Source organism: Mastigoproctus giganteus, chromosome 9, assembly GCF_048544385.1.
Source record: "Mastigoproctus giganteus isolate SK-2022 chromosome 9, ASM4854438v1, whole genome shotgun sequence".
Lineage (NCBI taxonomy): Eukaryota > Metazoa > Arthropoda > Arachnida > Uropygi > Thelyphonidae > Mastigoproctus > Mastigoproctus giganteus.
The window spans coordinates 136,109,718-136,124,661 of NC_143583.1; the positions used below are offsets into that span (position 1 = coordinate 136,109,718).

Here is a 14,944-nt window from a genome sequence, read left to right on the forward strand (position 1 = left end):
GTATTTGTACCCCATGGATCTCTATTTTTCCAGTGAAAATATACTCCCTTGTTCGTTTTACTGATTCCCATCACGGCCATATATATCTCTATCAGATACCCACTCCCTAAGTTGTCTAGTTGCCCAGCTTTGCAGTCAGCACCTTCTACACTGTTCTTCTTCATATGGACTTTGATTAGCACCCTTCACCAATCTTGTTACCCTTCTAAATCCATACTAGAAGTTCTGCATCTTTCTTCGAGTGTAGCCTCAAGACTTGAATACAATATTCTAAATGTAGTCTCACTATTATCTTATACAAAGGGACAATGATATCCTTTCCCTTGCTTGTGAAAGTCCTATATATCACAGACAGGATACCATATATCTTCCTATTTGCCTATTTACACTGCATGGAAAATTTCATGACTGAAATCATAACCTCAAGTCTTTTTCATCCTAGAATCATTTTTTGACTTTGCTACCCCCCCCTCACCCCAGCTTATAAGTAACTCCTAGGTTTCTGTTTGCTAAGTGCAAAACCATACATTTAAAAGTACTGAATTTTAGTTGCCATTTTTCAGACAATTTGTGCAACCAACCACTTTGAAGCAAAATGGCCTTGTTCTGGTTGTTACTACAGTTTCTACCTTTAAATCGTCATAAAACTTCGACAACTCCTGCACTCCCTCATCAATGTCATTAGAAAAATAAGAAACAGAAGTGGCCTGAATACTAATCCCTGAAGGACTCTATTTGCTACAATATTCCACCCATAGGTTTGTCCATTTATGAGGGGTGTTTGAGAAGTTCATGGCATGGGCATGAAAGGATAGTGGTACAGTGCTAAAAATTTCTACAAATAGTAATCCACCAAGTTTCATGCAGTTTAAATAATGTCTTTTTTTAATTACAGGTCCTGAAGTCAACAAAGTTGTGTGAATGAGGAAAGATGGACAAAATCAGTCATCTTGCAGTCATCCAATATTTGAGAAAAAAAGGGACTAATACCAAAGGAAATTCACACGAGGATATTGTTACAAGATTGGGGGAAAGAGGTCGTTTCCTATTTCATGGTTAAGAAGTGGGTAGCAGAATTTAAACAAGGGAGAAAGGGAGAGCCTGGAAGATGATCCATGTTGCGGAAGATCTGCAACGTCCATCACTCCATCACTCCAAGTTATTTACAATGTGCATGATCTAGTGATAGTGATCAATGAGTGACAGTTTGGTATATTGCCAGTGTCTTATCCCATCTCATCTGAATGTGTGTAGCGCATAATAACAGAGGTTCTTGCAATGAAAAAGGTGTCAGCACAATGGGTCCAAAAGTTGTTGACAGCAGATCAAATGCTCAAGAGTTGTCAAGTGAATATTTGCATTGTTTTCAAGGATATCCAACAAATTTCCTTTTAGATTTCTGACAATGGATGAGACGACATGGGTCCATTACTTTCAGCCAGGGACAAAGCAGCAGTCCAAAGAGTGGAAACACAGCTCTTTTCCCACCCAAATGAAGCCACATTGATTCCTTTTTCGAGCAATGTGATGGCATCAGTTTTTTGGAATGTTGATGGAGTGTTGCTAGTGGACTGCCTTCAGAAAGGCCAGACAATCAGAGAGATATATTATGCAGATCTTCTGAGGCATTTGTGTGAAAACATCAGAAAAAAATGCCAAGGTAAACTCAGCAAAGGAGTCTTGTTCCACTAGGACAACACACCTTCCCGCAAGTCTGGCTTGCCATGGCTGAACTGCATGAGTGTGGCTTTGAAATATTGGAGACCATCCCCAATTAATTTTGTACCTTTTTTTGCTTTTTACCGTATTGCATCCCTAACAGCTGCTTAAACTAACTTTCCAGTGGTATATGACTGCTGGTGTTTTTTGAACTTATTTCACTGTTTTCTTTCTGTGCAAAGAAAGAAAAAACATGTTTCATGAATTAATGAATTTTTGTATACACATAGCAAGAATATACCCAGCTGTTTGACACAGTTTTGCCTTGATAATGTCTCCCACACATACACACTACTTTGACTCCTTTCAGTCACAGGCTGGCAGAGTACATCCAGTGAGATTATACACTAGCTGATCTGGTGGACTCTCTAATGGTCAGCCTGCGAAAACATTTTAGACCTATACTAGATGAGCGCTTGAAGCGCAAGCGTAAACTGGCGTCGTGAATACCTCCAAAACAGCAAACTACGTGTAGCACTCCTAATGTCAGATTGTTCCACCAGTGACTCACTTTTTCTATTCTCAGTTGCAAGACAGATGTTCAAGTTGGATGTATTGCATATTTATTTAGTGTGTTGATTGCGAATAGAAAGAGAAAACGACGATGGTGGATTCATCCAAAAAATTCAAATAGGTTAAAAACAGGACAGTTTTATATCATGTTTGAAACACACAGGAATTCTCCGGAGAATATATACAGTAGAACTCGGATAAGAAGTTTTCCAAGGGACTGGAGGTTTAGAACTTCTTAGAAGGGAAAGTGATCTAAGGGTATGAAATATCAACTACACAATGGGAAACTATGGGAAACATTTCTAAACTGAAGATTTCTAACTGCTTAACATTCTGCTATTAGTAATCTCATTACCAAGTTGGAAGGATGAGCTCCTTTCAAGTTTCAACATACTTTATAAGGTCACAATTACAAGACAGAGCAACAATCCACTAAGTAATTCAGAACTCTTCACAGCCATCAGAATTAATGCTTAACGTGGTCTATGTATTCAATTATGGATATCGATGAAAACAATTGCAATATGTCACTTCAATTATATCTAAATGTTTTAACGCCGAAAGCCTAAGACTACAGAAAATTCACTAATCGAACAAGTTAGCGCTTAGCATCATTTTAGTTATATCTCATATTGTAAATGCCTTCAAAACAAGTTGCCCTGATTGGGACTTAAGAAACCAAACCTGGTACATGGGAAAACTTCTTATGCAGGAATTTCTTATCTAGGTCCTACTGATATATATATTTTTTATTTTACAGAATGTCGATACAGAATTTTGATGAACTTCTAAAGTTAATTAGAGGGAAAAAATGCAAAATTTGATACTGTGATGCAGAAATCAATACCAATGTTTGCACTATGCTTTTTTCTTTGGTTGTAAAATTACTTTATTTCTATCCGCTATATTCTTATTCAGAGATTAAGGTATTTGTATGACTCGGTGTCTTACAGAATTATTTTTGGTAACAGAAAGGGTAACTTCCTGTTTGGTTTTACCGCACGGGACTTCTCAGAATAAAACACCTATGTTCCTGTCTTTCCACCGCTCGACATTATTTCCAGATGGAATATTGAAGAGCAGTGCCGTAACTATATTTTCATGTGCCCTGTGCAAAGTTTTATTTTTGGGCCCTTTAAATAAATACGATATAACAATTCAGTTCCATTTCAGGGGCCCCTTCATCCTAGGTCCTGTGCACCTGCCTGGTTATGGCACTGTTGACGAGTACTTTCCATCCTTTTGAAGCAGAAAACATTCTCCACTATCCACACTGTAACAGAGCACTTTTCGTGCAATAAAGGATTAGTGTTGTTTGATTTTACAAATGTTCATGAGAAGACACCAGTTTTGAAGTTTGTAACGCAGCTATCAATAGAAATATTTTCTTGAAATTTTGTTAGAAGATAAAATATACATCCAGAAAAGGTGCTGTACCAATATTGATCCTTAAAAAAATATTACAATAAAGCAAACTTTTTTTTTTTTAATTTATCAAATGCACACTGCAGTGTTATCAGTTTTACACCAGTTTTTCCCATTTTCAGTGTGGCTTCCAATAAATAAATTTCCTCGATTTTGTGTTAGTAGATGCAATACACATTGAAGAAAGGAAGTACGATTTTTTCGTTTTTCGAAAACAATCCATTGCAATTCTTTCGGTCATGTTTTTTATGCCAAGAAAAAGTTGCGTGCATTATTTTATTATTTTTTTTTTTCCCCCTGTATCATGCTGGTAATGACTCTGTACTTTGGGCTTACTGCGTGCTTTCATTGCTTTCACAATACTTTTCAAAAAAAAAATAAAAATAAAAAAATAAACCAAAGTTGTTTAGGAAGGAGACAGAGACCGCACGTGATTCTCATTTGTTAATGCTGACATTAGTTGTACTGTTGCAGTGGATATTCTTCAGCAGTTTTCCGATTACTGTTTTCATCTTATTTAATAATAATAAGGTTCTTTATTAACTTAATCGATATACATTTGTGATTCCATATACAGATAACCCAGAATCTACCAATAAATTTTCTCTGCAAGTGAACAAACTTGAATTTCGTTAACTAATGAAACAGTACTAAAATAGAAGTAATATTTACAATAAATATAAGGTTTAGAACTGAGCTTTCTGATTCTTCTCATCATTACATAGTTCATCCCAGTTTGGAAACATTTCTTTTCCAATTTCAATACAACACTTTGCCTTTATTTCTTTGCTGGAGTAGCCATTTAATGATGTGTTGTACAAGAGAGGCCTCCTTTCCACCTCACAAATAAACTCCCCTGTGCCAAACATCGTCTTCTCCAAAGTATAATAAACAAGCCAATTATGGCCAACCACCCCATGCACCCTAGAGGAATGGTGCCCTAGAGGAGCTAGAAGAAAACCTGGAAGACGGAGATGGATAGATGAAATTCATGAGTTTGTGGGTAATAAATGGATGGCTAGTGCTCAAAACAGAAGGAACTGGTAAGTTGCTGGAGAGGCCTTCATCCTGCAGTGGATTGAAAATGGCTGATGATGATGACCTCATGCACGGGGAGCATGTTTCCTCAGGCTATGCAAATGCCAAGGCATAAGCGCCCGAAGGCATTGGCAGGCGTTTTATGCCAGCTTATGTGGTGTTCGAAGTTGTCATCTAGTTTGCATGCCTTTACCCTCTGCTTCCTGTAAAACTGGGCATTGGAAGGTGTTGCCGATGCCACGATTCAAGCGCTCCTCTAGTTAGCCCTTAGTTGTATCCTCAATATGCAAGGAATATTGGATCGCACCACAATGTTCATCATAACCTCAACAGTGATCACTTATACAATGGAAGAAATGGGGGTTGCCAAAAACTGGATACTAAATAAAGGTTTTACCAATTTGAGCCTCCAATAAAAAAAAGTGGTGATATTGCACCAAATGAGTCATTGTGGTAACAAAGAGGGGTAGCTTTGCTTTGTATCATATGAACAACACACCTCAGTATTCACCTCTTTAATACCTTGCACATGGTTGATGGGAGGGGAGTATTCCCAGGGTTACTAACAGTCCCACCATTACAAGGGTGCAAACATAGGATTTGGTTGTCAGAACAATCAGACTTCACTGAAATTTGGTCCACTTGACTTACAAGTGTTACCTGAATATCAGTTATATCAGTGTGTTAGACTCCCAGGTAGAAAGCCCCAACAATCATATATGGAAGAATAAGGCCTCAGGTATGGTGGCTTCCTAAGTACAGCATAAGTTTTATAATCAGGCATTCATGGGGCCATGGCAGTATCCAATTAACAGATATTCCAGATTATCTCATGTTTATCTAAAAATATTTATGGAGTCCTTAACCCGGTCTAAGTCCGCCCTGTTTTTGTCTAATTTTTAACCCTAACTCAAAAGTTGCTCCCCCCGAAGAAAACTAATAATTTTCATAATTTCTACTCAATTTACAAAATCGAAACTCTCAATATACATAAACAGAACTATATTCTTTGATTTCCTACCTTTATCGCTCAGCAAAAACTATTAATTCACTCTAAAACAGCAAAAATGTACGATCACATTTCAATTTACTAAATTTTGATGTCGGCAAAACAAGATCCAAGCTTTGAAAATAAAACGCGTTACAGCATTAGTTCAAAAATTCGCGCGTCAGCTCGGCGCCTCTGGCTAAAACGAATCAACGCACGCAGAGAGATAATTGACTGGTCAAGCTTACGTCATTAGCGTTACCAAGGTGATCCAAGGAGAAAATGAAACTGTAAACAACTTTCGTGGAAAACAAACAGTTGAGCATCATTACTTGCGAACACTAATTTGCATGGCTCTCTCACAACAGTAGCTTTATTGCTTTTCGTAATTGTTGTACGAAAGAATTGCAACGAATTGGTTTTGAAAAACTAAAATATTGCATTTCCTTTCTTCAATATGTATTATCTACTAAAAAAAATCAAGGAAATTCATCTACTGGAAGCTATACTGGAAACGGAAAGAAAAAAAACTGATCACTACAATGCGCATTTCATAAAAAAAAAGTTCGCTTTATTGTAATTGTTTCTAGAGGACTAAATCGGAACAGCAGTTTCATGGATGTATATTTGATCTTCTTACGAAATTTCAAGAAAATATTTCTATTCATAGCTGCGTTATAAACTTCGAAAACTAATATCGAAGGAACTTCACATGCATCTCACCTGGTGTACAAACGAAAAAAAAAAAAAAAATGCGCAGCTAGTAACAGATTGTGAGAACAATCCATTACTCGTAGTGAGGGATTGGGAAATTGTAAGTAATTGTTATTGAATACATCAATATTTCCTTGATATGCATTTGATATCATCAAAAAATTTCCAGAGAAAAATTGAATTTTCATTATCACACAACGCCCGAAAAATTCACCATAAAATGTCATGTGTTTCAATGTTTGAATTCCATTCTGAGCTGCAAATGTAATTTCACTTCTCTTGCGCTGACAGAGTAGCCGTTCACCGAATGAAGAAAAACAGGGTTCATTTTCATGAAATTTCCAATTCCCTTCTTTCACTTGAGGGAAAAAAAATTCCTTAGGGGAGGGAGTCCACCCTTTCTAGTCTGACCCTGGAGAGAGAGAAATAAAAAATACCCTTTTGGTGGGGAGAAGGCCAAGAGATTGTCAAAGGTCCAGAGTGCTAACTTTCATTTATTTTATTTATTATTATTTATTTTATTTTATTATATTATTATTATTATTTTTTTTTTCTTGTGTTGTTCTAGCAATCCATCCTGGATTGGGGCTTCCCTGGCCCGGGATAGTGCTTCTCCTCTTTTCTCCTTCCCTCTCTTCATCTTATACAAGTTTTTCTTTCCTCCCTGGGAAACTTTTTTTTTTTGGCTGATGCTGCATAAGCTGATACACTTGCTTTCTTGCATCACATGCCACTACTACTACTAGTAGTTCCCCAGGGAGGAGGGCGTGCAGTTAGTAGGGGAGATCTTGCCCTCCTGCTAGGGACAAGTACCTGGAGGCAGTCGTCCAGGTGATCGCTGCTTCCAGGTAGCCAGAATGCCCAAATACAACATCACAATACAGAACCCTTTTCGTCAATTGGATATACTAGCCATAAATATATTGGAAGCTGGATTATACATTTCAAACATCACTTGAATACAAATGACTACACAGTTACTTTGGACTGATCTGATGTCTTCGGGTAAAATCAGTCTTTTTGTTGTAATTTTCCCAAATGTAATTGTATTCAAACAATTTTCCCAAATTGTTTGAATACAATCACATTTGATTTTACAAAATACAATTACAAAAAAAATATTCCTTGTGTTCAAACAATTTTCCCAAATTGTTTGAACGCAGGAATATTTTTTTATTTCCAATGTGTATTTTACTATCGTATTTCCTTTCTTCAATATGTATTTCAATACATATTGTTATAATTTACATATTGTAAATTTCTTCAATACATATCGAAGAAATTACAATACATATTCTGTGTACTGACACAAAATCAAGAAAATTCAACTGAAAGCCACAGTAGAAACGAAAAAGAAGAAAAACACTTTGCTGTACTATTGTTTTAGGGAACAGTATTTAGCATTTTTACTTTCTAACAATATTTCACATTATTGCTCTGTTACAATGTTTTGCTTTGTTGCTTTACGTTATTGTTGTAGCGAACAATATCGTGCACGACATTTCATCACAGATGCTGGAATTCTAATTAGTCAGTTCATCCTAGGATGCGGAATTACTAATTAGTCTGATTTTGGTCTGGCGCTCATTTGATAAAAAATCCAGAATAATTCCTCTGGAAATATTAGCTAGTGAACTGCATTATAAATTTCAAACATCGCTGTATTGCTTATCCTTTGAGTGACCGCATGTTTTCGCCTTTTATTGTAGACACTTTCTTCCAGTCAGTAAAATCATTATTATACCTATAAAGTAATTCATTATGTTGGGGCAAACCGTTTTTGCTCCTAATTGATGTAGCACTTTTGAATTTCGCAAAGTGGATTATTTGAACACAACATACATTAGAAGGTCGGTAAAAGAGTTGATAATTGATGGGCAGCATTCCGACAAACAAATTTTCTGTTTATATTCCGTGATGGTCAGAGATCCCGAAATATAGAGAGAGGGAGGGAGGGAGGGAGAGAGAGAATACAAGAAACCGCACTGACTCATCTGCCAAAAACCACAGTAAAACAGTAAAAGTGTTGGGGAGTAAGTCTATTTGTCAGCGGAGTTTATCTGTTTATTGCAGCTCAGAACAACTTTATGACCGTGGATAGTGAATTTATTCGGCTTCTGAACTAAAACAGAATTTCTCCCTTTGCAATGACATCAAAGCGTAACAAGCAAATATCTTCTAATGATACTTTTTGAGTTACAAATATTGCAGTTATGTGAACAATACACATTTCAAGAAAGAAAGAAATTCATAGCGGATGATTTTTTTTTTTTCTTTCTTTTGATGCACCAGTTTCGAAGTTTAGAAGTTTATAACGCAGCTATAAATAGAAATATTTTCTCGAAATTTGGTTAGAAGATCAAACCCAGGAAACTGCTGTTCTGATATTGTTTACTAAAAACAATTACAATAAAGCAAATTTTTTTTTTTTTTTTTTTATCAAATGCGCATTGCAGTGTTATCAGTTTTACACCAGTTTTTCCCGTTTCCAACAGATGAATTTCCTTGATCTTCGGTTCGTAGGAGCAATACACGTTGAAGAAAGGAAATACGATCTGTTCACCTTCCATAAACTGTTATTGGTACTGCATGGCTTTATTGCCTCTTATGTCAAAAACAGTAGCTCCTGTTCGTCTTTTGTTTATTTACACTTCTCCCTTACCGTCTCAACTGGTGACGTGATATATACCTCCCACGCTTCGCTCGTATTCACGCGGAGTTGTTTATCAGAACTGCTCCTCTCCGTAAAAAGAAATTCGCGCGCTTTACACCAAGAAACGAATCAAGTGTCGGGTTTCATAAGCTCTAGGCTGGTTAGGGCGGGGGTAAAAAAATTAATTGAAAAGGCCTAAAAAATTGCATACTTGATGTCACATTTTTGTCATTTGCGTGAAATTCAATAGAAGGTTTTGAAAATTTAAGTGGGAAAATTCAAGAAAACAGTTCTGGCTCCAACTATAGCAAGTTTCAGCTCTGTAATTAGAGTAAAAATTATAGAATTAACTTACTGAACCCAGTTGGGGCTGGTACGTACCCCAGCGGACGGGAATATGGTTAAGTAACACAAACTTTTTTATTTGTATGCTATGTAAGTTTTTTATTTTCTGAAATAAAAGTCATTAAACTGTAAAGTTACTTTATTTAAAAAAAATAACCATAGAAAGCAAATCTTCAAAATTATAAAAATGTTAATACTGTTTGGCTTTAATGAAATTATATGAAGCTAGGAGAACATTTTGTTCTGTATGTTTTTTTGATCAGCAGCATTTTAACTGGCAAGTTAATGAATGTCTTATCACTCACTGCAGAACAAACTTGCCCTTCACAAGTTTCCCTGGTATTATACTACTTTAAAACAAATGAGATTGCCAAAAGTTAATGTGGTATTTATTTAAAAGATGGAATACTGCAATGACAGCCTGTTTCAGGATTTACTGATCTCTCATCAGTAAATCCTGAAACAGGCATCTACTGATCTATGCAATGTTCTTTCAGTGTTAATGTTTTCAGAAATTCTAAAACTTGAATTTCTGAGTTCACAAAACCAGCAAGTAGCTCACCGCTGTTGTGGTGAGCTACTTGCTGAAAAATTAATAGTTTCAGGAGATGCCATTTCTTTGAAAATATGGAATTAAAGTTATTTTTGTTCTGCTGGGAGTTGCATAGACCACTGCATTTTACAACTAGGCAATTTACTGTTATACAAAAATCATTGTTTATTTTTGTAATTTTATCTAATGTGATCATGTTAGCACAACTTTCTTTTTGAGTTTAATCTTGCATATGTGCCATAAGACACAAGCAATATTCAAATAAGCAACTAAAAAATGCTTTATATTTCAATTTAGCTTGTAGAAATGATTCAGCAAATTGACATGCTGGTGTGTTGGTCTATTTGACCAACTTTTCACCCAGTAGTTCAGCTTTTCTTTTTCTTATTTGATAAATTTCTTAATTTTTTAATGCAAATTTCAGACAAATCAAACTAAATCCTCTTCACTTGATGTTTCTTATGTGGAAGCATGTGAAAACTAAGCAAAAAATACTATGGGATTATCTGTAACAGTAATAGTCTGGCATTTCACGGTCACTGAAAAAATGTTTCATAAGCTTTGCCTCCTTTCTTTCCTCTCAATACATTATGATTTGCAAGCTTTAATCCTGTATTAAATGTGAGAACTGTGTATACAGTTATGCCCTCAACTTTTACACAGCATGCTTTATATGTTTAAAAATTATTTCTATTTAGAAGCTAGTGAATTATACATATAAATTTTAACAATTTGATCTATCACTCTTCAATTTGTGTAATACACTTTGTACCAAAGGCTTGTTTCAAAAACAATGGCCACTAAAACTATGGTTACACAAAGGAATGGCAAAACATCCTGTACTATAACTTAAAAATATTGTGCTGAATTAGTTACTGATAAATAATAAATGTTAAAATAAGTCAGACTTACCTCTAATAGTTCCATATCAAGAAAGCTCTTCTAAAGATTTTTTAATGGTTGTTAAATACATTTAATTCTAAATAAATAGTGTGGGTAAGGAGGGGATCTACTCCACCTAGGGAACTCCACCAATTAGAATTATATTAGTAATTCTAATATAAACACTATAACAAATTACTTGCTAAAAGCTTAATATAATCCAATTCTTACTTAATGATAAAAATAACTATCATAAAATGGTTTCTTGTTTTCAGCTAACATTAACTCTTTTGCAAATATGCACTACTGGGTGGTTATAAAATAAGTTTCCCTATTCAGGAGACTCTATTGTCAAAACGTTTAGAGATAGTGTTATGAAAATCAGTGGGTATGTCATTTAGGGTATGGGGAAGTGATTTGTAGAAGAAAAAAATTAGTTCAAATTTCTGCCACCAGGGTAGAAATTAGTACTGTAAACATGAGAAGGAATACTTAACTTAGGATTAGATTTTAATATCAGAACTTAGAAATCTACAGATATTGTTCTATGTGCTTTCCTTCTCTTGAGATGACATTCTGTAAATGGAGGACTTTTATGCGCTAATGTTTAAAATGACTACAATATTCATTTGCATAAGAAAATTCATATAATCCAATATGTAAAACCACCATTAAATAATCACATCCTCTTCACAATACCTTTTTCAGCACATCCACATTCTTCCTGAAATGGGGATTCCAAACCTACATACAATACTGAACAAGGTTTATTATAATGGAATAATGACTTCTTTGCATTACCAGCTTCAGACCTGTTATACCATCATCAATGTCATTAACAAATGTAAGAAAAAACAATGGAGCAGTATTAAATCCTATGGAACTCCACTCAAGACGTCAATCCACTCAGGGAAACAGGCATTTTTAAACAACCCTCATCTCTTATCTTGTAATTAACCTTTAATATGTTGTAATACCTTGCCACTGATAGCATATTGTCCATATACAAAAGGAGTTCACGTGGAAGAGTATCAAAAGTCTTAAGTCTAAATGTACTATTTCAAAATTATTCTTTGCATCCAATTCATTTGTAACAACCCCCTAGCATCTTAGATTAGTTAGGCACAAGTTCCCTTTAACAAACAATGTTGTTGTTTGTTTGTTATTTGGTTTTTAGGAGCATTAGCAACTAAGGCCAAATTGCTCCGGGGATATGCGGTGGTCATTCCCTGACCTTTCTGCATCCTCCGTATTTGGTGGTCACGGGTTTGAACCCCGGTCTAATCAAGAAATGTGTGCTACACACTGCCGCTCCTGCTCACCTGGCAACGGAGGCGCCAAACAATGTTGTATTTAATTCCATTCCTATTCAGGTAATCATGCAGCACTCCATAATCACAAGTTCCATAATTTTCCTTGCCACAGAGATAATTACAGACCTTATAAGTCTGTAATTATCCAGTTCATCCTTGGAACCACCTTTGTAAACTGGAGAGACATTTGCACATCTCCGATCTGCTGGGACTTCACCCAAATGATGAATCCAGAGATATATTCATTTAAATGGATAGGAGTTTTGGAAATCAGTCCTGCCATTTCCTTTAATATCAATGGAGATCCCATAAGCGTTGCCTGCCTCTTCACATTCAAGCAGGGCAATTTTTATACCAATCCATTTTTATTAACATATTGTTTAGTTCCAAATATTTGTTAACTGGGCCAATAGTACCAACAAGACCAAAACTCTCATTTCAAGTTCAAGTTCTCATTTCATCACCAGTTGTTAAAATTACACTATATCTTTGGATTCTAATTAAAATTAGATATATTCTGCACACACAGAGTAGTGCATATCACTTAAACATCAATAAAAATAACAGCTGTGCTCTATATATATATATATTAATGTATATTATTTATTAGAGTAAAAATAGTGAAATGAAACCAACCTCCTGCCTATAACGTTCTCTGTCTCGGGCTGCTGCATCTAAAAATGGTTCCTTTTCTTCCTCATTCATAGAATTCCACCTACCTGCGCATTCTTTACCAAAGTCTCCAATCTAAAATGAATAAATTAAAGTGAAATAATCATATATTTAAGTATAATAAAATGATGTGCTTTATAGTTATTAAGATTGTCACTGTAAAATATCAAATTTAAAATGTAAATTTAATTATGATATTTTAATATAACCTTTTCAGGTATAGTCAGTTCCTCGTATAACACGTGTTTACACTACACAAATTCGATCACACGATTTATAAATAGGGGAACGATATCATATATAACATGAACCAAATTCGCTTATGCACGACTCGCCTTGGTGCAAGAAATGGTAGTTGAATGCAGAATCACCCCAACTGAATGCAACATGATAGGAATGAAGAGAAGATTCTGAAAATGTATTTATGATTTTTTATATCAGTGAAGGGGAAACACATTTCACCATAATAACGTAAAAACCCACACAATTCCAGCTATCAGTATCATCGCAAATGCAATTAGATCAAGTTCACTACCAGTTTATAACAGATTCCACTAGCAGAAACGCAACTGGAAATTGTTTTTATTGTTTTATGGTAGTAACCCCCAGAAATGTGCTTTAGTAAAAATGTGAGGTGTTAATAGTGTATCTCTGCACTTTACGGTGTTGTTTATTTAGTTGCTACACGCGTGCAGCTTTGTTTATGTGTATCAAGCAAACCTCCTCATTTTGTAATTGTGCTTTATTCCCTAAAAATGAGTAAAATACTTGAAAGGTGTGAAAAGGAAGCATCTTGGTGAAGACACTACAGATTCAGAGAGAGAGAAAGAAAAGCAATATCGATAAACAGAGGCGGACTGGATCAAAAATGCTTACACGGAAAAATCTGTAGCGACCTCATACTAGCGTTTATGGCCAAAATCACACCAGCCTCCGGCCCACCGGGGTTACCCCGGTAAGGCTTATGGCCAATCTGCCTCTGTCGATAGAGAAAAAATATGAAATTGTGAAATGCTTTGAGTGAAATGAAAGACCATGTGATATTGCATGTGCCACAGGCCTAAATGAGGCAATGCCGAGAATTACAAAGAATGCAGAGAAAATAAAAACAACTTTCATAGCAGGAACAACTCAAAGTGTAATTAAAGTCTATTAGATTAAGACACAAAAAATTGGAAATGATGGAACGGCTGTCATATGTTTAGACAGAAAATCAAACAAAAAACAAGTTTGCTTATGATAAAGGCAAAAGCATTAGAAATATTTTATTACGTAATAGTCGTAATAAAATACTTATGTATTTTATTACGATTATTTATTGTGTTTGGTAATGTTTTGGTTACAAATGTGTGTTCACTCTTGGGTGGTTGGCACCTAACCTATTTTCCCATAGGGCCTGTTGTTTATATTGCACGAGAGTTTCTAGAAACACAACTATCATGCTATACAAGGACTGACTGTATATACGAAAACCAATCTTCAAAATGAGTCAAGTACCGTATTTGAAGGCATATAATGCACTTTTTTTCTGAAAAATTGGCTTGAAAAATCACCCCACCTCCTATATGCAGAAGTGAGCCCTCCCTTATTGGCATCAGGGCAAGCGGGCAGGTTGTATTTTGCCGTTCGGTCAGAATATTTTCGTTTCAGAAGGATAACAGGACACCCTAGGGTACTTTTGGACTTCCAGAGTTGTTTGGAACCAGTTCAAAGAAGTTTCAAAAGCGAGGGAACAAAGGAAAAGCCTTAGAAGGTGATGGAAGCTTCAAGATTCTTCTCCAGATTTCTCAATAAAGTGTGACATGACTGGTGGGCTAGTTAGTTCTGTGTGGGCTTTCGTGATGTTGAGTGTGTCTCCATGTACAGTAGTGTACTTTAATTGTGTGTGAAGTGACTATAATCATGACAATGAATTGTAATCATTGTGGGTGACTGAAATAAAATAAAGAACAGTATTAATTGTATACCAATGAGCTAAAAGTTTGGGAGGGGGTGTTTGGGAACTCAGAGGAAAGATTCTCCTATGAGTCACAGCCTAACGAAATGTGCTACATGTGCAATGTTTGAGCACGTTTCAGGAGCAAAATATGATACATATGAGAGGGATGCCTTTGTGTGTATATGGTGAA

The 14,944-nt window shown here is 35.6% G+C and overlaps 1 protein-coding gene across 4 annotated transcripts in view; it reads right to left on the reverse strand.

Moving 5' to 3' along the window:
* Positions 1–14,944, reverse strand: part of LOC150080762 (high mobility group protein B3-like) — a 260,329-nt gene that overhangs the window by 73,061 nt on the left and 172,324 nt on the right. For all 4 annotated transcript variants that reach the window (XM_090381086.1, XM_090381085.1, XM_090381084.1 and 1 more), the window contains one exon: positions 12,780–12,890. In XM_090381086.1, coding sequence (XP_090237212.1) covers positions 12,780–12,890 — 111 coding nt within the window. The remainder of the gene's footprint in view (positions 1–12,779; positions 12,891–14,944) is intronic.